Genomic DNA, 24797 nt, shown 5'->3' with positions numbered 1-24797 from the left:
TGAAAAGCAAGGGAAATTATCTGAGAGCAGGCCTCACCCTCCAGCCCAGGTTGACTTGGAACTCACTATGCAGCCCAGCTCCACACCTGGCAACACCCCTGCCTCAGCCTCTCCAGTGTTGGGGCGGGGGGAGGGGGGATTACAGGTGTGAGCCATTTTCTCAATTAGAGCACATTTGAAATGTTTACTTACTAAACAGTAGTATTAGTTTTGTATGCGTGCCTTGCCTACAGTATGTCTGTGCACGATGTACATACCTGGTGACTTTGGAGGCCAGCAGGAAGTGGCAGACTCCTTGGGACTGGAGTTATAGATAACTGTTAGCCACCTGACCTCTCTCTACATAGCCCATGGACACCCAACCTTCTGGCCCAACTATCTTGGGTCACACGTTGAGAAGTATCCAGCCTGAGGCCAGCTTTGAGGGTGACCCAACATGAAATTGTAAGCTCCCTAAAGACATTTTTGAGGCTTCTTGGTGATTTTCTTTCATACTTTGCGGAAATGCCCAAACACGCTGTCCTACTTGGCTCTCTGTTCCTGTGATAAAATGCTGACCAAGAGCCACCTGCTGGAAGAAAGTCTTGTTCAGCTCACAGGTCACTGTCCCTTGCCAAGGGAGGCCAGGAAAAAAAGCAGAGGCCTGAAGCAGAGACCACAAAAGAACGCTGCTGCCCGGCTTGCCATCAAGATTGCTTGACCAGCCTGCTTCCTTATAAGATGCAAGAGCACCAGCCTAGGGGATGGCTCCACCCACCATGGGCTGGGCCCATCCATCTCAATCATCAGTCAAGAAAATGCCCCACAGACCTGCCCACAGGTAAATCCAATGGATGCAATTTTTCAACGTTCCCCTCCTCCAAAGTGACTTTAGTTCGTGTCAAGATGACATAAACTAACCAGCACAAGGGTCTTTGTAGATGACAGTGTTGTGTCTAGATGTCACGTAAACATATATGTACACTTGCGACCTGAGGGCCACAGGCTGAACACTCCTGGAAGGTAGTCCCCGGCCTGAGGGAGGCTAGAATTACAAACATCGAGCACCTGGCGCTTCATCTGTTTCTGGAGGCACCAGCATCCATCTTTATGGTCTTCAACCCTGATAATGCCGAATTAGCAAACGAGCAGTAACTGTTGAACGTGCTTTGCAAATTCCAGCGCACAGATGTCTCCTAATGAGGAGTCGAGGCAGAAAAAAAAAGCTACTTTGACCTCACTGCTACGTGCAAGTCGCGAATTAAAAAGACATTTAGGTCTTCACTTGGCATCAAACTGCTGCATCCGCGGGTGCGGAAGCAGTTGCATTTATGCTTTATGCACTGAGACTGTGGGTGCTGTGCCTCCAGAGGGCCCTGAGACAGTGGGCGCGGTGCCTCCAGAGGGCCCCGAGTCAGTGGGCGCCGTGCCTCCAGAGGGCCCCAAGGCAGTGGGTGCTGTGCCTCCAGAGGGCACCGAGTCAGTGGGCGCCGTGCCTCCAGAGGGCCCCGAGACAGTGGGCGCGGTGCCTCCAGAGGGCCCCAAGGCAGTGGGTGCTGTGCCTCCAGAGGGCCCCGAGTCAGTGGGCGCCGTGCCTCCAGAGGGCCCCGAGACAGTGGGCGCGGTGCCTCCAGAGGGCCCCAAGGCAGTGGGTGCTGTGCCTCCAGAGGGCCCCAAGGCAGTGGGCGCGGTGCCTCCAGAGGGCCCTGAGACAGTGGGCGCGGTGCCTCCAGAGGGCCCTGAGACAGTGGGCACGGTGCCTCCAGAGGGCCCCGAGGCAGTGGGCGCGGTGCCTCCAGAGGTACAGTTGGTATTATCACTGTTTAGTTGACAACAGCTGGAATGGAAGATGGATCTATGTCTACAGGATTCTCTGAGTGCCTGAAATGGCCCTTCCCTCCATGCCTGCTCTCTGGCAAAGGCCCGATGGCAAAGAAGCCTCTAGAACATCCTGAAGGCCCGGTGGGTGGCACAGGCCTTTAATCGCAACATTCATAACTGCTGAGCTATCTTTCCAGCCCTTGTCTTCCATGTGGGTTCTGGAGATCAGAAATTGGATCTTTACACTTGCGTTGCAAGCGCCGACTATCCTGAGCCCAGCCCTAGATTACTTTTTTTTTTTTTCTTAATAAAGAGAATACATTTCTGAGACTGAGCCTCGCTAGGTCGTTCAGGCTCAGGCTGGCTTCAAACTCACAACTCTCCCGCCTCCTCTTCTTGAGTGGTGGGATTATTAGGCCCATGCCAGCATGCCCAGAAAGAGAATGCTTCTCCACTTATTGTGTGCCATTCTTGCGTGAAGGTCAAGCTCATTCTGTGGGCGGCACTTGACTGCAGGTCCCATCTTTAGAACCCTCTTGAGACTTAGTGAGCTTTCGGTTTTATTGCACCTTTGGTCTGTACTCCGTTTGTCATCTGCTTAGTTCAGCGAAGCCTGTCACCATACAAGGAGGCAGGTTCCCCAGGCTGGCGCTTTGTGTGGTCACCAGGTCAAGTGCTACCCTGGTGAGTACTCAAGGTCACAGAGGGGCTGGGTTTGAGAGTTCGGGCGGGGGGGGGGGGGGGGGAGGAGGGGGCGGGTAGAGAGTATTTCTCTAATGCATCGTGCTTTTATAAGGCTTTCTATAATAACTTGTTCATGTCTACAAGACGAGACGGCCAGAGCGTGTTCCCAATGCAGCCCCAGATGACTCAGCTCCTGCCCTGGCCCATTGATGCAGCTGTTTCAGTATAGCCATGAATGAACCTCTTTTTTTTGTAGAAAAGGGCTGCCCCCGGGTTTCAGGCTAGCCACAGAGCTGACCTTAGTCCGCTCTGCTCTGAACTCCCTCCTACGCTATGGTGCTTGGGTGATGGTAGGGTTAGATTCTGGAATTTCATTTGAATTCAAATGCTTATTTAGTGGTTTTCATAAGCCAACGAAGAGCCCCTTTTATAAGAAAGCAGTTGGGTCTGCCTACTTCCTGTAACAGCCTGCCCTCCATACAGTAACCCCAGAACGCTGTGTCCCCCAAGTCAATGGATTTCCCTGTGTCTTCCAGGGGCTTTCACAGGAGTAGTGACCTCACTGGGTCTTTAATCCTGGGTCCTGCCCTTCTAATCAAGAAACTCAATGAAGGCCTCTTTGTCTTTTGTAATAGCAAATGCAATATCACAGAGGCATCTGACCCTATAGGTAAAGTGCTTCTGGGAAAGGGGGCGGGGCCTCTCCACTTGATCTTTATGAGCTGAAGCAGAGGCCACGGAAGAAAGAACACAGCTTGCCCAGTCTGCTTCTTTATACAGTGCAAGACCCCTGGCCAGGGGATGGCCACACCCACCATGGGCTTGGCCCCTCCCATATCAAATCAATCAAAAAAATGTGTTGTCTTCTCTTCCGCATTTCACACCTGTTGTTTTTTTTTTGTTGTTGTTGTTGGTGATTTTGGTTGGGTTTTTTTTTTTTTCCCTTTTGTGTTCTGGGAAAGCAACTGAAGAGAGCAAACCTCAGTCTGAACTAAGCTGATTTAGTTCTGCCTTTATTTGGGCACCGACAGGGTTCCCTATTGGCTTAGTCAGTGTCCAGAACCCCCTTCACTCTGTCCCCTGTCCCCTTACCCAGCCTGGATTACCTGCTATGCCTGGGGTTCTTTTGCATGGAGGGAGCAGCCATGTTTTTGAAAAGTGCTTCTTCCTAGTACTTTCTTGTTGCCATGGTGATGCTTGCTCAGCAAGGCAGTTAGTTCCCCTGGTCTTGCAGGCTCCATGGATGTTGCCTGTGGCACTTTGCCAGTTGCTCTTTCCCTCAGCCCTCACAATTGTCTAACCTCAGCCCTAGGAGATCTGACACCCTCTCCTGGCCTTCATGGGGACCCGGAAGTCACATACTTACATGTAGATTAAAAAACACATACACTAAGCACGAAGAGTGAGTGCTTCTTTCCTTGTGCCCTTAGCACTGTCCTTTTGGTAGCAGGAACCCCTTTGAGGGTGGACTGCTATGGGCTCTGTCCACTTTGAGCCCTGCCTCATCCCTTTTTTCTCAGGGTGCTCCCTGGAGAGGTGGGAGTCCTCACGCATTCATCTGTACACTGTGCTGGGACCTGTGAGTGTCTCTGGGTGTGACAAGTAGGGGGCCTGAGGTGAAGGAAGGGGTGGTGAATGTTTCTCAAGAAGCGTTGATAGCAGCGTGATAAAAATCATTGCTTTATCTTCTTTACAAGCCTCTCCACATTTCTCATAGCTGCCTGGGGTTTAATCACAAATGCCTGTCTGTTTCCTGTACCAACACCAAAAGCAGCTCAGCTGGGCTTGTGGGCAGGCAAAAACAAGGCCACACCCTTCTGCTTTGTCACGGTGAAGCATCTTAGCTGCAAGATCGAAGAAAAGTTTTCAACTGGGTGAGTGCACAAACCATTCTTAGCAGGCTAGAGGCTGGACCGGCCACGCGGGAAGCCTGTTGCCCTGCTTCACAGTGGTCAGCAGCTTCATCTGGTATGTCTGCAGCATGAACATCTGGCAAGCCACTGGGTCTTTTTTTTTAGAGACAAGGTTTTCTCCGTGTGATAGTCCTGGCTATCCTGGACTCGCTCTGTAGACCAGGCTGACCTTAAATTCACAGTGATCTGCTTGCCTCTGCTTCCAGAGTGCACCTCTACCACCCAGCAATTTTCTACAGTTTTAATGTCTGCTTTGGCTTCAAGACTTCAAAAAATATTAAGAATCTTTACTCTCGCTGGGCGTGGTGGCACACGCCTGTAATCCCAGCACTTGAGAGGCGGATCACTGTGAGTTCGAGGTTAGCCTGATCTACAAAGTGAGTCCAGGGGCTGGAGAGATGGCTCAGAGGTTAAGAGCACTGGCTGCTCTTCCAAAGGTCCTGAGTTCAATTCCCAGCAACCACATGGTGGCTCATCAACCTTCTATAATGAGATCTGGTGCCCTCTTCTGGTGTGCAGGGGTACATGCAGGCAGAGCATTGTATACATAATAAATAAATAAATATTAAAAACAAAACAAAACAAAAACAAAAACAAAACAAAAAAAAAAAACAAAAAACAAAGTGAGTCCAGGACAGCCAAGGCTACAACAGTGAAACCTTGTCTCAAAAACAAAACAACAACAAAAAAGAACCTCTACTCTCTTTTGTGCATGAATGAAATATCATAATCCTGTAAATAATTTCCCTTTTCTTATACGTATTCCACGTGAAATGGCATGCGCTGTACACAGGACCTAGACACACAACACTGCCCGTTTGGAACCTTTCCTGGCTAATGTCTGACTATGTGAGGCTCTTTATGCGCTGTATCAGACTTCTTTATTTAGCATGGGAAACGCACAGATCTGGAGATGTAGCTCTGCAGAGTGCTTGCCTAACTCTCAAAAAGCCATGGGTTCCAGGCCCAGCACACCACCCTCAGGCAGCACACAAACACCATCTCTGTCCGCAGTGTTACAGGTGGGCCTTGGAAAAGCCTATCATGTTTGGAACAAAAGACGGGCAGTGAGGGAACTGAATTCTTAATCTTGGCACTGAGGGGAAGCCCTGCTTGGACACTCTCGGTTGTCACTTTCCTGTCTTTCAGATGGATGGTCCTTTCCTCAAAGGAGGACTGCATGCACTGACAACAGTGAACGGAAAGTACTTCACGTCCACAGTGGGCCATCTGCCCCCTGTGGGCTGAAAGTGATCACTCAGGATTTTGTCTAAACAATGGAATTACAGGTATACTGAGGGTTAGTCTGAAATTCACAGGATTTTTTTACACTCTGGGAAGTTTTACTTTAATAGGAAACATAATTGTAGCAGGATCTTTGTTAAAATGTCACTTGATTTTCATTAGAATGTCTCTCATGCCGTGCAGATATTACGCCACGCCATCCCGTAAGAACGCACTCATGCCCAGTCCAAATCCCACACTAGCAGGGTCTGGTGATACAGGCCTGGAATCCCAGCGGTGGGACAGGGTGACCCAAGAGAACCACACAGTCTGGGCTGAAGAGTGAGTACAAGGCCAGGAGAGGCTCCCTACCAGACCTCGGCTCAAAATGTAAAAATACGGTGTGGTGGCGCACGCCTTTAATCCCAGCACTTGGGAGGCAGAGGCAGGCGGATCGCTGTGAGTTTGAGGCCAGCCTGGTCTACAGAGTCCAGGACAGCCAAGGCTACATAGAAAGACCCTGTCTCGAAAAACCAAATAAATAAATAAATAAATAATAAAAAAAGAAAAGTACACAAGTTAAAACGGTGGGCGTTGTAGCTCAGTGACAGAGCACTCGCCCAGCATGAGGCCCTCGGTTTCCTAAGTCCTATCCTAACAGGTGATTTAATCTAGGTAGTATGCTTGCCACAAAAAGCCTGGGTACCGGGATTCAGATCCCCATCACCCACATAAACATTGGGTAGGTGTGATGCCTCCATCTGTAATCCCAGCATACTGGAGGTGCAAACAGGATCCCCAAAGGAAGCTGGCTGGCTAGAATAGCTGGATTGATGAGCTCTGGCTTCAAGTGAGAGATCTCACCTCAACATATAAGATGGAGAGCATCAGTGGTAAACACCTGCCATTAGCCTCTGCTTTCCACACGCACAAGAAAGAAAAGGTATTTTGAACCAAATAGAGTCCCTTCTAATGAATGCCAGGATCTTATAGCAATCATTTCTGCTTCGTAGGAATAACTCAAGAGTGGGGTGATGCCAGGACCAGGGTCAACTTTCAACTGAACTCACCTAAATTCCTGTCCACTGGGGCATCAGGGATGGTGCATCCAGGACATTTGAACAATCCAAAACATCAGTACCGCCTGCCGCAATCTCGAACTTTCCATCTCAAACTCTGTGTGCTGCCTAGTTTTACGTGAACTTGACACAGGCTGGCGTCATCTGAGGGGTGGACCTCAATTGAGAAAAGGTCCCCATAAGCTTGGTCTATAGTCAAGCCTGTAGGGCATTTTCTTAATTAGTGATTGATGTGAGAGGGCCCAGCCCACTGTGGGCCATCCCAGAGCTGGTGGCTCTCAACTTATGAGTCTCAACCCCTTTGGGCCTCACCTAGGACCATCAGAAAACACAGAGATTTACACTGTTATTCATAGCAGTAGCAAGATTCAGTGATGAATAGTAACCAAATTCATCTTATGGCTGGGGTCACCACAACATGAGGAACTGTATTAAAGGGTTGTAGCATTAGGAAGGTTAAGAACCCCTACTCCATAAGAAAGTACATGAGCACTTTATGGGCAAGCCACTGGGAGCAAGCCAGTAAGCAGCACCCCTCCATGGCCTCTGCATCAGCTCCTGCCTCCAGGTTCCTGCTCTGTTTGAGTTCCTGTCCTGACTTCCTTGGAGGGTGAACAGTTAGGTGGCAGTGTGAGCCAAGTAAGCGCCTGCCTTCCTAACTTGCTTTTGGTGATGATGTTTCGTCACAGCAAGAGAAACCTTAACAAAGACACTCTGCTCTAGTTATTTTATAAAAACCCCAGGACACACTTACTCTTCAGATATTTTCAAGCTTGTGTAACCAGCTCCCCCAAGCTTCAGGTTTGAATCTACTCTGACCACACAGCAGGGTCCAGCCTCTAGGTATTTAACAGGGCACGCACGCGTTGTCCTCAAAGTTCAAGTCTGAGAGCCACAACGGAGATTTCTTTTTCAAGTAAGACAATCTCAAAATGTTTTAAGTAAATTTATGACTTGCTGTTTGGCCACATCCAGGGCCATCCTTGGTCACCTGGGGCTGGGGGTGTAGCTCCGTGGCACACGGACTTTCTGACCTCTGACAGCCCACTCCCAGTGTAAAGCAGCAGCAACTGCCTAAGGCTGTGCGCGTGTACCTGCTGGACGGCGCGGCTCAGAGAATGTGCCGGGTCAATTCACGCATGAGGTCCTAGGCATCTCCTTAGAAGGGAAAAAGGATTGAACGCACGTGGCCCTGCTTCCATCCCCGGCATCACAAAAGACCCTGAAGAAACACAGTGTGTGCTCACAAACATCTGAAGCAAAGCGGACTCTCACGCCCCCAGCCAATTACGAAGCAATAGACTAAAGCCCACAGTTTGAGGACGGAAAGGTCTGGGCAAGAGCAATTCCTCAGAAATCCACTTCTCTCGGGTGTGAGGAATTTGGCTTCATGTCATAAAGGAGAAAATCAAAACCTCAACAGCTAAATTTCCTTGACGTTTTCAACAGTTGCTGCCTTGGACCATTCTACGGCAGAACTGTCAATATGTCACCCAAGGGTGAGCTTGGCTGCTCGCTTGCTCCCCTTCCTTCCGCTCACTGCCTTCCTCAGGCTGAAATCACCTGATGGTGAATACTGTAGCCCAGTGGGTCTCAACCTTCCTAACACTGGGACTCTTTAACACAGTTCCTCATGTTGTGGTGACCCACCCCCCTCCCCACCAAGCATAAAATTATTTTCATTGCTACTTCATAACTGTAATTTTGCTGTGGTTATGAGTTGTGATGTAATAGAGGGTTGCCAAAGGGGTCGCAACCCACAGGTCGAGAGCTACTACTCTAGCCCACAGTATCACCTCCCCTAGAGAGCTACCCCCTTCTCACGGAGTCACCTCTTCCTGTTGGACTCATCTCCTGCTCCTGGCATCTCCCTCTTCCTTTGGGAATCAGCTTCTCCTATTGGAATTACCTCTGCCCCCCTCCATCCCCACCCCCAGTCAGTGGAACCAATCCCCTCTCTCTGGAACCAGCCCCTCTTCCCAACTTAACTGTGCCTTCTCACTGGAGTCACCCTTGCTCCTCGGCTCCTCCTTCACCCCAGAAAGCAACTTCCAGCCAATGGGCCACATCCTTCTAAGCCCTTCCAATCTTTGCCCACAGAATTCTTGCTGTTGCTTTCCCACATCTCCATTTCTTCTGGTTTTATGGTACCCTTCGGTCCACTTCTATCAGAAATGCTATCAGTTTGACAGACTCGGGATCAAGGCTCATTTGTCCCTCCTTTACCTATGAGAGCCAAGTCCCTTTTTGAACCACCCCCAAGTTTCCTGTCACCCCTGACATCAGCCTCCACACTTGGCTGCTCATTCATTGCAACAGAGTTTTTATTACATTAAAAAAAAATATACTACATGTTGACCCCAGGACCCTGAACATACTAGTCAGACACTCTAGCGCGGAGAGGCATTCCCAGCCCTATTATTTATTTATTTGTTTATTTATTTATTGGTTTCTCAAGACAGGGTTTCTCTGTGTAGTTCTAGCTGTCCTAGACTCACTTTGTAGACCAGGCTAGCCTCGAACTCACAAGGAACCACCTGCCTCTGCCTCTCTCAGTGCTGGGATTACAGGCATGCGCCACCACCTTTATTTTTATATTGATACGGGCCTTACTAAGCTGTCAGGCTTGTACTGTTAGACAGCAAGTGTCTCAGTCCAATGAGCCATGGCACAAGCCCCCAAGGCTGCTCTAACACTCACTCTGGAGCCTTGAACCTTTGATCCACGTACTTCAGCTTCTGAAGAAAGCAGAATTACTTCTGCTGCCCGATTTCCAGACCCAGTTCCTGTTGCTCACTCACCATGGCCTTCCGCCTCCTCGGGCCACTAGATGACATAGCCATGGCTTCTGTAGAGCAGTGAGCATGCCATCCCACGGCAGAGGCTTGCCAGGAGCCTCTGAAGGCGCTGCTTTCCCAGGGCTGCTGTCTATCCTGGCAGGCAGGCTAGTATCAATGAAGAGGGGGCCTAGGCTTCAGGCTCCACACTGCTTCATAGCCTCAGACACACTGTGTGAGGCAGCAGCCACTCCTAGCATGGGCAGCAGTAGTAGCCACCCTTAAGGTGGATGGGAGCTTTAAGGAAGGCTTAAAGGTGCTCTCCCACCACCATGGTCTGGGAGTCCCCGTCAGCCCTGAGTCAGTCCAGCTCCTTTGTCTTTCTGGGTCCTGAACTCTGGGGGGGGGGGGGCAAGGGGGGAGGGGTGGTGGCGGGGAAGCTTAGAGCTGATCAGGTCTTCAAGAGAAAACTTGCCCTCAAGGAAGAAGCTGTCTGCCAAATGTCTTCTGGGGCCTCCAGCAGTCCACAGCCAGCATATTTCAAAGGCCTTTTCCCCTGCTGGAATCTATTTTATTTCTATTTTTATTTTATTTTATTGGTTTTTCAAGACAGGGTTTCTCTGTGTAGCCTTGGCTGTCCTGGACTCACTTGTAGATCAGGCTGGCCTCAAACTCACAGCGATCCACCCGCCTCTGCCTCCCGAGTGCTGGGATTACAGGTATGTGCCACCACCATGCCCGGCCCCTGCTGGAATCTAAATTGACTGTCATTCTTAAAAAAAAAAAAAAAAAAAAAAAAAAAAAAAAAAAAAAGAACCTCACTCTGTAGTCTTGGCTGGCCTGGAACTCACAGAAATCCACTATGTCTGGCCCTTCTTTGTATACTTTTAATTGGTACCCTCAAGTCTCCCTCTTCCTTGAATTAAAAAAAAATCTTGTTCCCTGTTTTTCGAGACAGGGTTTCTCTGTGTAGCCTTGGCTGTCCTGGACTCACTTTGTAGACCAGGCTGGCCTCGAACTCACAGCAATCTACCTGCCTCTGCCTCCCTGAGTGCAGGGATTAAAGGCGTGCGCCACCACACCCTGCTGGTTCTTTTTTTTTTTTTTTTTTTTTTTAATTTCCTGAGGGAAAAACAGGGGGAAGAAAAGTGGAGAGAATCAAGACCCTTTCCTAGGTCCCAGTATGTGATGTGGGGGAGGGGGAGCGGCTAAGTTCTGCAAGGCAGTGGCCCCTGAGTGGGCAAAGGTAGAGCTAGGAGTGAGGGGAATGAAGAAGAGGTGAGCCAACTGAAGCAAGAGAAAGCCTGAGTTACTGCTAATTAGCTTTCTCCTAGCACAGCTTCCTTCACGAAGCCACCTGGGGTGACGCAATTATTGCAGGTATTTTGAAAAATATCCTTATTTCGAAATAAGGAAGCTGGGGGTTATAGAAATCACATTTTGTGTGTTTCCTGAGTCAAGTTACAGTGCTAGGCATGATGCCGCGTAGGGCAGAGATTTCAACATAGTTACCTCCTCAATGGCAGTGGGTTCTATGGTGGCCAGGGTAGCTCATGGTCCCACTCGGGGTTTTTCTCCTGAACTAAGAAAAGCCTGAAGGACACAGACTCTGAGGAGGGCAGCTGATCCAGGAGGCAGATGGGTGCTGTGACAGAAGGAAGGGACTGGTTCAAACAGCGAGGACAGAACCAGTCCATCATTTGCTGAGCAACTGACATGCATTAAGCCTTACAAAGGGGCAGGAAATGAAGTGTTAGTGTCAGGGTTTCCAGGCAGATGGCTCCCCTGATTTAGAAGAGGAACCCAGCTTGAATGCTGCTCTGTGTACGCGTCTGTCTTCCATGATCTGTTCTAGGGGCCTCCAACACGAGCAGTGATGTTACAAGCTGCTTTCAGACCCAAGTCTCTGGTCACTCTCCAGAGTCACATCTGCCCCACACTCCCCTCTTCCAGTCAGGTCTGTGGGAATCACTGTTTGCACGTCCTTCAAGTGGCTGTGCCCCTCCATACTCTCAAGAAACCTATGGTCTGCTCTCACTTGGAACAGTGGGACTGCAGGTCAAATATGCTCCTAATTTTCAAAATGACTTGTTCAAAAGCACCGCTTCTGTGTTTAAGGTGGTGCACACCTTTAATCCCAGCACTCGGGAGGCAGAGGCAGGTGGATTGCTGTGAGTTCAAGGCCAGCCTGGTCTACAAAGTGAGTCCAGGACAGCCAAGGCTACACAGAGAAACCTTGTCTCAAAAAACCAATTAAACCAAACCAAGCCAAAACAAAACAAAACAAAACAAAAAAAAAAAAAAAAAAAAAAAAAAAAACCTACAACAACAAAGCCACCTCATTGTCAATCAGGTGCTGTGGCTTGAGGCTTTGGTGCCAGCACTTGTAGGTGGAGGCCAGTGGAGCTCAGTGTTCCAGTACAGCCTGGTCTACAGAGTGAATTCAAAGCCAGCCAGGCCTATGGAAAGAGACCCCGTCTCAAAAGAAAACAAAAACAAACAAACAACAACAACTCGTGAGAGATGCTTCACTGGTTAAGAGCACTGGCTACTCTTCCAGAGGACCTGGGTTCAATTCCCCACATCCACATGGTGGCTCACAGCCACCTTTAACTCTAGCTCCAAAGCATGCAATCTCCTTTTGGGAACTTTGTGGGCCCCAGACCATGTACAGACACACATGCATGTAAAATATATACAAATAGGAAAAATAAACTCCTCGACATCAAATAGACAGAGACTCAGTAAATAACCTATAGGCACCACCTATTGCTGCATCTGAGCCCATGTTCCTCCTTCAGAACACTCTCGGGATCCTCCTCACATCCCAGCTGTCATTCCAATACCTTTCCTGAAAGGAATAACATCTCAGGAAGCCCAGGCATTGGGCTGGGCATACAGTGGCCCCATAATCCCAGCACTTGGAGGAGGCTGTGGTGTTGCCCATCTCCTAGGCAGTGGCAAATTATATGAGAATGGAGAAACGGAATAAAGCCTAAGGCACTAATCAAGAAATCCAAATAAACTGCAAGTTCTGAGACAGTCCACCACCAGTCACCAAACATTCTTAAATAAAACTATTTTATGGCTGGGGCAAGATAGCACTTAGCTTTAATTCCAACACTCAGGAGTCAGACCTCCGTACATTCAAGGCCAGCCTGGTCTGTGTATCGATTTGCATATCTGCCGGAGATATATAGTGAGACTCGGTCTCAAAAAGAGTTTACACAATAAAACCATTTTCTAATTAGGACGTGTTCCTCTGAGGCAGAGAGAAGCCGCTCTAGTGCAGGCAGCCCGGGGGCGTCTATGGATCAGATCCGGTAACATGGCTTTCAGGAGCATTGACTGATGATTGAGCTGTGAAGTCTACACATGCTGAGTTTGAAGCCAACCTGTTTGTTTTGGAACCATCCCTGAGTCCTGGGTCAGAGAAGAAACAGAGCACTATAGCATATGCACACACATGCACACTCTACCCATGATGCTCACCTGTCTTCATAGCACACGGTGCACTTCCATACGCGAGTCTTCCTCAGGAATATACGGCACTCTGAACACACGCGGTGGCTGCAGCCCTGGCACACGGCTCCGCGGTTCAGCAGGAAGCCCAGAGCCCCCTGGCAACGTGCACAGCTCTTTTCCTTGTATTCCTGGCTGGAGCTCTTTGCCCCTTTCCACCGGAGATGCTGCAGGTGTGTTTTCAGTTTCCTGTGAACAGCGAGTGGGTAGTGTAATGGTTTCCTCTCAATGTCAGCTTGGCATAACCTTGACTCAGCTGGGAAAAGCCTCGGTGGGGGTTGTCTACACGGGGCTGGCCTGTGGACATATCTGTGGGAGACCGTGGTGAGTTAACTGGGGTGGGAAGAGCCAGCCCGCTGTGGGCAGCACCATTCCCTAGGCAGGGGAGACTTATGTGAGAGTGGAGAAACAGAGCTGGCCAAGCAAGAATATAAGCATTGGTTTATCTCTGCTCTTGGCCGTGGATGTGATGTGACTAGGTGTTTGAAGTTCCTACCGGGACATCTTCACAATAATGGGTGGTAACCTGGAATTGTAAGATGAAATAAACCTCTTTCTCCCCCAAGACTGCTTTTGTCCAGGGTAATTTACTTTAGCTATAGAGATAAAACCAGGAGAAACAGGAAGCTGGACAGCAGACTACAGGCACAAGTCTCCACAGACCCACCGTAGCGAGCCAGAGGGCTTTGGTACTTGATGAGCTGGTCTCTTATCTCACCTGTTAAAGCCCAGAACCCCATCCCCCAGGGTGGCTGTGAGGATCACATGACAAAGGCTTGACTCCACAGCCGTCTCAGAGGCAGCTCATCCATGCTCTCCATCCTTTCTGAATAGAACCTTCCTCACCAGTGTCCACGAGACTGTTACTATCCAAACAGTCCCTTTAATCATCAAGAAAGTTCCATTTTCTCAGCTTATTCTTCCAATGAATTAGAGTTTATAAGTATATTTAAAGAGTTTTGAAATAAAGGGGGGAACCAGGTATGGTGGTGCAGGGGCAGGCAGATCTGTATGATCTCAAAGTCAGCCTGGTCTATATGCACAGGGACTGCAGGGCAGCCAGGGCTATAGAAAGAGATCTCGTCTCAAATAAATAAGTAAATGAAATGAAAGAGCATGTGAAAAAACTTTGTATCTTTGGTTAACCAGACAATTTCCCTCACTCTTGAAATTTTTTATTTTATATGTGATATTATTATTATTATTATTATTATTATTATTATTATTATTATTATTATTATTATGTGTGTTGCCTGCATGTGTGTCAGTGCATCGTGTGTGTGCAGTGCCTGTGGAGGCCTACAGAGGGTATTGGGCTCCCCTGGGACTGGAGTTACAGATGATTGTAAACTACCATATAGGTGCTGGGAATCAAACTGTGGTCCTCTAGAAGAGCAGCCAGTGCTCTTAACTGATGAGCCAGCCTCCCTGTAACTCTGAAAATGCGAAAATGCTTTCCTATTAAAAATTAATGGTCTATACCGCCCACTTGGTGCTGGGATTGAACCAAGGGCTTACTATGTGCTAAGCCTGTGCTCTCTGACCCAGCTGTTTACTTGCCTAATAGCTGAACGGTAACCTTGAACTTTTGTTTTTGTTTTTCAAGACAGGGTTTCTCTGTGTACCAGCTCTGGCTGTCCTGGAACTCGCTCTATACACCAGGCTGGTCTTGAACTCACAGAGATCTGCCTGTTTCTGCCTCCCAACTGCTGGGATTAAAGGTGTGTGCCACCGCCTGGTTTCTTCTTCTTCTTCTTCTTCTTCTTCTTCTTCTTCTTCTTCTTCTTCTTCTTCTTCTTTAATTAAAAATGTTTAGATTTCTTTCAATTTTGTGTGTGTTTTTCCTTTATGAGTATATGTACACTACGTGAGTGTCTGGTACCCACAGAGCCCATTGGATCCCTCTGGAACTGGAGTTACAGATGGTTGTGCAAGATCAAAAAGTGACCTTAAGTGCTGAGCCATCTCTCCAGCCCTGACTGACCATGAACTAATCCTCCTGCTTCTACCTCCCAGGTGCTGAGATTTCAGGTGTACCCGCGAACCTGGAAAAACAAGGGATGTGTTTACAGAGGGAACCTCCCAGCTAACAGTGGACGGTTCTGGCAACGTCGACAGCTGCCAGTAAGTAAAACCTCACACCAAACAGTTCCTGCAACCCAGCCAGGCCAGAAAAGACGCTCCTGTTGATAAAGGGGTCAGGGAACAGGCTAAGCAGGTTCACCCAACTTTCCTCCAGGCTGCACTTGGCAAAAGCGAACAACGAGAAAAGACAGGAATAGAGTCTACCGGTTTTCTGTTTCTGACCCCACCCCCTCCTTTGTGACTTCGGGTACCATGGGAAACAAGGGGGAAATCTTAACTGGAAGTTTTCCTTTGGGAAGCTGCCAGAAGCCTGGCAGTGTTCCTCTAGTTACCCGCACAAAGCAGGCAAACGCACAAAGAGCAAACAAACATCACGAAGGCACCTTTTCCAAAGAATTGTGAGATTAATTTAGTTCTATTGAAAAAAAAAAAAAAATCCCCATCCCCACACCTTCCTTGGGACCCTTCTGCGTCAGAAGCTCAGCCCCGAGCTATCAGCCACGAGAACGCCAAGGAGCCTAGCCGAGGTCCCAAGCAGAAAAACCCACACCCCATAGGTCCACCCCAGCTTACCGGACCCTTTCCTCCTCGATGTTTTGAAGAGCTTGATCTCGGTATAGGACCCGGAGAATGACCTCCCGTTCCAACTCCTTGAAGGACTCCAGGTCCACTTCTTGGGCCATTTCCTGTCCTCACTATAGAAGAGATCCACTGTCCTGCGGAGAAGCTGGGAGAAGCCGGAGTCCAGCAGCTGCTTCGCTGGATCCCGCAGGAGCCCCTCTCTGGTTTCACCAGGGGCTCTGTCTGGCTTGTGCCGTACTCCTAACTGTGCCGTACTCCTTCAGAGAAGCAAGCTCCACGAGGCTGCCCCGGTACTGGACTCACTTCCACCGGGGGAGAGTTTCCACTGGGCTCTGCCCGATGAGACAAGAGCGTATCTTTTTCTGAGGTTTTGCCAGAGATTGTTATTAGTGATGCATGGCTGCTGAGCAGATAATTTCTGGACGCCACTAGCAATCTCCAGCCCGATGAAGATCACAAACTGCGATGAGAAAGCGCCAATGACCTACGGCAACGAACTTGCCCCAGAAAAACACGTCCAGGTCAGCAGGAGTGACAATGAAAGTCCAGCCTGGTTAATGGCTTAAAACCTGCTTTTAAAAAAAAAAAAAAAAAAAAAAAAAAAAAAAAAAAGTCAAAAAGTGCAAACAAAAGCCCCATCGGTTCCCTTGGCTTGACGCCTCTGCACTTCGCTCTAGGAGAGAGGGCACGTTCTGCAGACACAGCTCCGCGTTTTCAGCTGTGATTAAAACTCCATTAAAAAAAAAAAAATCTTTTCAATGTTTCTTATCATTCCCAAACTTGAGTTTTCCTACCAATAATTCTGGGTCTTCACTTGTGAGAGGACAGAGACCCATGTTTAATGTTCCGAGAGGCTAGTGTTAGCCGTTCAGTCACCCCGGACATTAGAATTCACCTATTTAGTTACATAGACTCAGATGGTCTAACCTGCTGCACACCAGGCAATATGCAGCTATCCTAAGGATGATATGGCTCACTGGCTCTGGAGTGATGGACAGCACCAGACAAGATTAGATGGTTGAGAGAAAATGATGCCATGGAGAGGTGGAGGGAATGGTGCTACCCAGTGATTCTTAACCCTCTTTAATACAGTTCCTCATGCTGTGGTGACCCCCAACCAGAAAATTATCTTGTTGCAACTTTGTAACTAATGTTGCTACTGTTACAAATTGTAACGTAAATATCTGATAGGCAGGGTGTCTGATATGTGGTCCCCAGTGAGGTTGAAAACCACTGTGTAGAGCAACAATTTGACACTGAGCTTCTTTTATTTGCCTTTTCAAAGGTAGAAGACAAGGCCCAGCGTGGTGGCCCACGCCTGTAATCCTTGCACTCAGGGAGGCAAAGGCAGGTGGATCTCTGTGAGTTCGAGGCCAGTTTGGTCCACAAAGTGAGTGCAGGACAGCCGAGGCTACACAGAGAAACCCTGTCTTGAAAAACCAAATAAATAAATATATAAATGTAGACGACAAACATATTTTAAAAATATGAAGACTACGGGGTTTGCTAAGTTGGCAAACTGTCTTGGAAAAGGAAGAGTGAGCTGAATCCCCAGTACCCAAGTGAAAAAGCTGGGCAGGGAGGCACGTATTTACAATCCAGGAGGCGGAGATGGGCAGATCCCTAGGGTTTGTTGATCAAACAAGCCTAGCCAAATGGCCAGTTCCAGGCCAGTGAAGAAGCCTGTCTTTAAAAGAAATCAAGGTGGGGGCGCTGGAGACATGGCTCAGAGGTTAAGAGCACTGGCTGTTCTTCCAGAGGTTCTGAGTTCAATTCCCAGCAACCACATGGTGGCTCATAACCATCTTTAATGAGATCTGGTGCCCTCTTCTGGTGTGCAGGTGTACATGCAGGCAGAACATTGTTTATGTAATAAATAAATAAATCTTTAAAAATAATCAAGGTGGGTGATGTCTGAGGGACAACAGCTACCTGGCTTTCATATGCATGAGCACACATGTATACCTGCACACACACACACACACACACACACACACACATTAAAAACCATGGTGTGGTGGGGGTGGAGATATGGCTGAGTGGTTAAGAGCATTTGTTACTCATCCAGAGGACCCAAGACCCAAGTTTTGGTCCCAGCGCACATGCTAAAGAGCTCACAGCTACCTGTAACTCCAGCTCCAGTGACCCAAATCCACCTTCTGGCTTCTATGGGCATTACATTTACACATGGTCATTTATCAGCAAGTAGCATTTTCACATGTATATACACACATGGTTGTATTGCTATCCTGGCCATGCAGTAGGCATGCTTGTACCAAAGCCACCACAAACATGCAGAACAAGATAGGAACTTGTTATCTCTGTAATAATCTTATGGGACCACTATGTCTTTTATACATACACACACACACACACACATATATATATATGTATGTACACACACACACACACACACACACATATATATATGTTACACAGTTGTTGACCGAAGCATCATTATAGAGTACGTGGCTGACTTTACATCGTCTTAATTGAAAATACATTAGAGAAAGGAGGTCCTCAGCTGTTGGTTATTATTTTTTCACAAGTATCGTCAAAGCTCAGAAAAGTTATAATCAATTAGGGGAATATGCATTAACTGTGGCAGCTTCAATTATTCATGCCCTGTAATAGTGCTATCAGCATCATTAGGCATCAGGCCTTGTTTCTGTTTAGTTCAGGTCAAAAGACTCTGCGTTCCTCCACCCATGAGGAAAACGCAGATGGTTCACGCGGTGTGCTTTCTGTAATGCCATTTTCATTTTCCAGCTTATCGGATCCTTTAGTGGTGAGGGGCCTGTCTGTACATTGACAGTTACAGTCCTTTTGAATTCATGAATGATACCAACAAACGCACTTAGCCCTTTTCTTAATCTGTAGCCGTCTGCAGAGGTCTATGTATTTCAATGCATATAATAAAGCACATTGGGTTGTAAAAGAAATTGGCCACACCAACCTATTTGAATATTGTTACATAGGCTGCAAGTAGTGGCGCACACCTTTAATTCTAGTACTTGAGAGGCAGCTTGCTCTCTGTGAGTTCCAGGACAGCCTGATCTACAAAGCGAGTCCAGGATAGCCAGGGCGACACGGAGAAGCCCTGTCTCAAAAAACAAAGAAACAAAAGAAAAAATTGTTATGGTAGCATGTGTATTCATTGATATGCAAGATAATTTTTAAAGGCTTTATTTTTTAAGGTTTATTTATTTATTATGTATACAGTGTTTCACCAGAAAAGGACACCAGATCTCACTATAGATGTTTGTGAGCCGCCATGTGGTTGCTGGGAATTGAACTCAAGACCTTTGGAAGAGCAGCCAGTGCTCTTAATCTCTGAGCCATCTCTCCAGCCCAAGATTTAATTTTAGTTATTTACTATGTATACAATGTTTCACCTGTATGTACATCTGCAGGCCAGAAGAGGGCACTAGATCTCACAATAGATGTTTGTGAGCCACCATGTGGTTGCTGGGAATTGAACTCAGGACCTCTGCAAGAATAGCCAGTGCTCTTAACCTCTGAGCCATCTCTCCAGCCCAATATGCAAGATAATTGAGGTCTAGCAGAGATGTAATGACTGAGAATGTTAAAGTGGCAATATTGCTTTGCAATATCTATAGCACATGATGTCATAGGAAAACATGTGTGATTTTTCTCAGGACCCATTTACAGGTCTAACTCATTTTACCTTGGCCTTTGCTTATATCCACAAATGAAGGAAATGTTAACTTTTACTTAAAGAATAATGAAAATAGGCTCTAGAGAGGTTTCTCAGTGCTAAGGGACATTGGCTGCTCTTCCAGATGACCTGAATTCAATTCCTAGCATCCACATAATGGCTTACACCTATCTGTAGCTTCAACCCCAGGGGGTCCAAAGCCCTTTTCTGGCCTCTGAGGACACTAGACACACAAGTGGTGTGCAGATATACCCATACACACATAATAAAATACATTCTTAGAAAGATTAATAAAAATAAAGATGTTGTTGCCCTCAGACCAAGTTTATGGGCCCATAAGCTAAGGACTATGGCCTAAGAGATTCTATATCTGTTGGTTTCTCCACAGCAGGATAAAGTTAACATAACAGTTGTAGGGGTTGGATGGGGAAAGTTAGAGGTCTGAAGGGGCCCATTTGTCCTCTGGTCCCTGTAAAGCACCCTTAGGTGCCTGTTCTGGAAAGGCTTCCTACACAGGCAGCAGGAAACGTAAGGCGACAGGACTCCAGACTCTAGAGAAGCCACCTAGCACGTCTCTGTGACATAGCTTTGGGTCCCCTTGTTCCCATTTTCCAGATGGATAAATGAACTAGCTGATCTCAGCTTTCAGAGCTCTGAATTGCCACAGAAAAAGGACAATAGGAAAGATTGTGGTGGTGGCTGAGCGATGGATCCATCTGAAAAGTGCTTGCCTCCTAGGCACCAGGACCTGACTTCAGACCCCAGCATCCATGCCAAAAGCCTGATACAGGGGCTGGAGAGATGGCTCAGAGGTTAAGAGCACTGACTGTTCTTCCAGAGGTCCTGAGTTCAATTCCCAGCAACCACAATGTGGCTCAAAACCATCTATAATGGGATCTGATGCCCTCTTCTGGCCTGCAGGTGTATATGTGGGCAGAGCACTGTATACATAATAATAAATAAATAAATCTTTTAATAAAAGCATGATTCAGTGGCACGGCTTGTGATCCGAACACTGGGCAGTAGGAGGAAGTCCCAGTTTAGCCTGGTTCCAGTGAGAGACCCTGACTCAAAAGACAAAGAGATGACACGCCTGAGGAACAACATGGGTGGACGACCTCTGGCTTTCATGCACATGTGCACACTAATGCATCTTCATGCGTGTCAGCCGGCACACATGAGCGTGTGCATACACACCCCCAGAACAGAGCGTGACCAAACGCTATGAGAAGCAAGTCAGTATTTATGTCACTAGCTTCTCAAGCATAGCCTCCTGTGCCCGCCCCTTGCTGTCTTTTCTCATTTCTATTTCTACTAAACATACTGGTTAGCAATGTGCTGTTTTGCTTGATTCTCAGTTATTTTATTTTATTTTTTAAAGATTTATTTATTATGTACACAGTGCTCTGCCTGCATGTACACCTGCAGGTCAGAAGAGGGCATCAGATCCCATTACAGATGGTTGTGAGCCACCCTGAGGTTGTGGTCCTGGGAACTCAGGACTTCTGGAAGAGCAGCCAGTGCTCTTAACCTGTGAGCTAGCTCTCCAGCTCCCCCAACTCTTGGTTATTTTAAATGAATATTTTTGTGCACAGCTCAAAGCACTGGATGTGAACAGTTTCTAGTGGCTGGATGCACACTTCTCAGCAAGGCATTGCCCCAGTGAGTGCCATCTAGGAAGGACAATGATGGGATTTCAACAGGAGGAACTCTGGGGTCCTCAGTGCTCACATAGCAGGTGCCTTTGCGCCTCAGTGCTCACATAGCAGGTGCCTTTGCGCATTTCAGAAATATACAAAACACTACTCCTCGCCCTCTCCCCCAATCCTGGGCAAGCTTCAAGGAGTATCCTGTTCAAGAAGAAGGAGAACTTGGGCTCCCCCTTGTGGAGAAAGAGTGAGTATACCTTTTTTTTTTTTCCCTCCCTTAAAGATCTAGCCATCATGGTTGGATATTTATGCAGCACCTTCCAAGTGCCAGGCACTATTCTGGGTGTCTCTATTTGCTATTTATACCCCATTTTGTGGTGGGATTATAACAAAAGCATGTGACGAGAACAAAGGCAGAGAGAAGTCAAGAGCAAGGAAAGGGGGCTGGAATTTCTACCAGGGGGCTGGACTGAGACAGCGATATCCCTTCAATATTACATAGACTTCTGACCTTCCTAGTCACCAAGGCGAAACATCACACAACAGAAAACCCAGAGGGTGCACACAGTTCTAACAAACCGCAAGAAATGCAAAGGGCGCCCATCCTTGAGCACCGAAGATAGCTAGCTGGTCACGTCGATAGATAACAGTTTGAAAGCAGACAAGGAACTATGATCCACGTGTCATTATCCCACAGATGCAAAGCTAAGGACGCAACACAAAATGTCAACTCACTGAAAGAATTTCACATGTCGGTCACAGAGCTTTCTGGTGTGGCAGAAGACATCGAGACAATGGTTCGACGACCCCAGGCATGAGCATTCCAAATCCGTGCTCCCCGTGGTTTCTCTCCACTCTTGGGGTCTTGGATCCCAGCTTCTCCATACACTCAGCCAAATGAGAGACTCTATTCTCATTTCCACATAGTTTTAGTATCTCTGGTCCTTGGTGCACAGAGTGCTGGTAAAGCCGTCTATTGTTGGAAATGTGTCTTGGTTTTGTTGTTTGTTTACTTGTTGCCTCTCGAGAGGGCTGTCCTGGCTAGTTTTATGTTGACTTGATGCCAGCTAGAGTTATCCGAAAGAAGGAAACCTCAATTGAGAAAACGCTTTCATGGCCTAGAGCGATGGCTCAGCCATTAAAGGCTAGGCTCACAATCAAAATATGAGAGAAAAATGGCTTCATAAGATCCAGCTGTAAGGTATTTTCTTAGTTAGTGACTGATGGGGAGGGCCCAGCCCATGGTGGGTGGTGCCATCCCTGGGCTGGTGGTCCTGGGTTCTACAAGAAAGCAGGCTGAGCAAGCCATGGGGAGCAAGTCAGTGAGCAGCACCCTCCATGGCCTCTGCATCGGCTCCTGCCTCCGGGCTCCTGTCCCGTTTGAGTTCCTGTCCTGGCTTCCTTCATTGATAGACTACAGTGTGGAAGTGTAAGGCAAATAAACCCTTTCCTCCACGTGCTTTTTGGCTATGGTCTTTCATTGCAGCAATAGAAACCCTACCTAAGACAAATGGCTCAGCAGTTAAGAACACTGGCTACGCTTCCAGAGGTCCTGAGTTCAATTCCCAGCAATCACATGGTGGCTCACAACCATCTATAATGTCATCTGATGCCCTCTTCTGGCCTGTGGGGTACAAGCAGGCAGCACACTGTATACATAATAAATAAATAAATATTTGGGGGGGGGGGAGAACAGAGCTCGTAGCTGCTCTTTCGATATGAATCATTTAAGTGACCTCCGCTGTATGTCTCCGGTGCTCTAGGCCTTCCTCAGCTGGCTGGCACTGGATTCTTGGGAGTCATTTGCCAGTGTGGAGACTCTACAGTGGAATTCTTGAAAACCAAGTCCTGCCAGGCACAGCAGCATCTGCTGTAATCTCGGCTGTTTGGGAGGCTGAGGCCTGCCTCGGGAACTTGGCAAGGCTTTGTCTGAAGAAATAAAAAAGTGGACCGGGAGCACAGATCCATGTTAGCATGCTTGCCTAGGATGTACAAGAGCCTAGCTGATGAAAAAGAACCTTATTGAAACTGTTCTTGAGTCACAGTATACTTTTTACAATAATTTCTTTATTTGAAAAATTGCTAATAAATTTCTTCCTAGTCAATAGGGCTTTTCCTGTCAGACAAAGTTATTTAGAAAGATAAGCAGGCCCACAGCAGATACTAACACAGTTTTAGCAAGATAAAGAACACAGCTACAAATTAGATTTCTGGTCATGTGTACTACCAAGAAATTTAAAACCAAATTGGGGTTTTTCCACGTATTTTTTTAAAAAAATATGGACGAAACAAACACACTTCTCTCTTGGAAGCTTTTTGTTTTTGTGATGTTTTAGAATAGAGCAAGAAGGTAAAATAATCCTGTGGCAGTTAGTTTGTATGGTCTTCACACTATCCCACAAACCACACAATGGTGGGTTTAGCTTGCGTGGTCTTCACACTATCCCACAAACCATGCAAGGGTGGGTAATTTAGCTTGCATGGTCTTCGCACTATCCCATGAACCACACAAGGGTGGGTCTGTACTTTTCCATTCTCAATAACCCCCAGAGTGTCCCCTGTACCCCAAATGAACTCATTTAAGAGCATTCATATGGGGCCAGGGAGATGGTACAGCACTTGCTTTGTAGATGTGAGGACGCGAGTTCAGATCCTCAGAGCCACGTAAAGGCTGAACAGCACTCTACAGTGAGATGGGAGGAGAGTCAGAAGGATCCCCCAGAAACTTATCAACATTGAGACCCTCCTCAAACACAGTGGAAAGTGAAGATTGACACACGAGGTTGCACTGTGACCTCCATATGCGCACGGTAAAGTGTCTCTCTTTCCACCCCCACCCCCTACCATCCCCGCAACCACAGACTATGGAACACATCATATGCTCTTCCATTTCCACATTATTTCCCAATTCTGCCTTCTGGCCACCTAAATTTCACTTACTCTGAGCAACTGAAGACAGAAAGAGGCTGCTGTCCTGTGAGAAGTCCTGTCCTGTGCCTTGCTCACCACCCAGGACCCAGACAGTCTGCTCACGGGGTGTGATGCAGCACCTCAGCACCATTAGTTTTATTGACCTTCTGGTGTCAGGCACAAGTGAGGGATTGAGAACACAAAGCAGGTCACACCCGATTTGTATTCCAGAGCCAGAAAAAAAAAAAAAAAAAAAGCAGGCAAACAAACCGCTCTCATCTCAGGAGGATGAGCAAACAAACAGGAGGCTCTTCATAGGCAGATGCTTGGGGACAGAAAGGATGCTTTAATGTCCACGGTGAGGGAACAAAGGGCCAGAAGAAGCAGGGAGGGCTGACCTAGACACAGAGGTGGCAGCATCGGTGATGGAAAGGGTCACATAGCTATAAAGAGAGAGCTCATACTGGGTGTGGTGGCGCAAGCCTTTAACCCCAGCACTCGGGAGGCAGAGGCAGGCAGATCGCTGTGAGTTCGAGGCCAGCCTGGTCTACAAAGGGAGTCCAAGACAGCCAAGGCTATACAGTGAAACCCTGTCTCAAAAAACAAAAAACAAGAGAGAACAAGAGAGCGAGAGAGAGAGAGAGAGAGAGAGAGAGAGAGAGAGAGAGAGAGAGAGAGAGAGAGAGATCATACAGAATGGCAGCCTGTTCTGGCTTCATTTCCTTTGCTGTTATAAAATATCCCAGCAGAAGCAGCTTAGCGGGAAAGGGACTGATTTCAGCCTATGATTCTAAGTTCACTGTGGGGAAGTCAAACAGGAACTTCAAACAACTGCTTGCATTACGTCCATAGACAAGAGCAGAGAGAAAGAGTGCACAGAAGATATATATTTT

General features: G+C 47.6%; 1 protein-coding gene across 1 annotated transcript in view; it reads right to left on the bottom strand.

Moving 5' to 3' along the window:
• The window catches only part of Sytl3 (synaptotagmin like 3), a 53375-nt gene extending 37569 nt beyond the window's left edge, over window positions 1-15806 (bottom strand). Inside the window, exons 1-2 of the mRNA XM_051164450.1 lie at window positions 15658-15806; window positions 12970-13188 (exon numbers count right to left, since the gene is read on the bottom strand). Coding sequence (XP_051020407.1) covers window positions 12970-13188; window positions 15658-15767 — 329 coding nt within the window. The 5' untranslated portion in view covers window positions 15768-15806. The remainder of the gene's footprint in view (window positions 1-12969; window positions 13189-15657) is intronic.
• Window positions 15807-24797: the final 8991 nt, after the last annotated feature.

This window comes from Acomys russatus, chromosome 21 (genome assembly GCF_903995435.1).
Source record: "Acomys russatus chromosome 21, mAcoRus1.1, whole genome shotgun sequence".
Lineage (NCBI taxonomy): Eukaryota > Metazoa > Chordata > Mammalia > Rodentia > Muridae > Acomys > Acomys russatus.
This window is presented reverse-complemented; position numbering and strand designations above follow the sequence as displayed.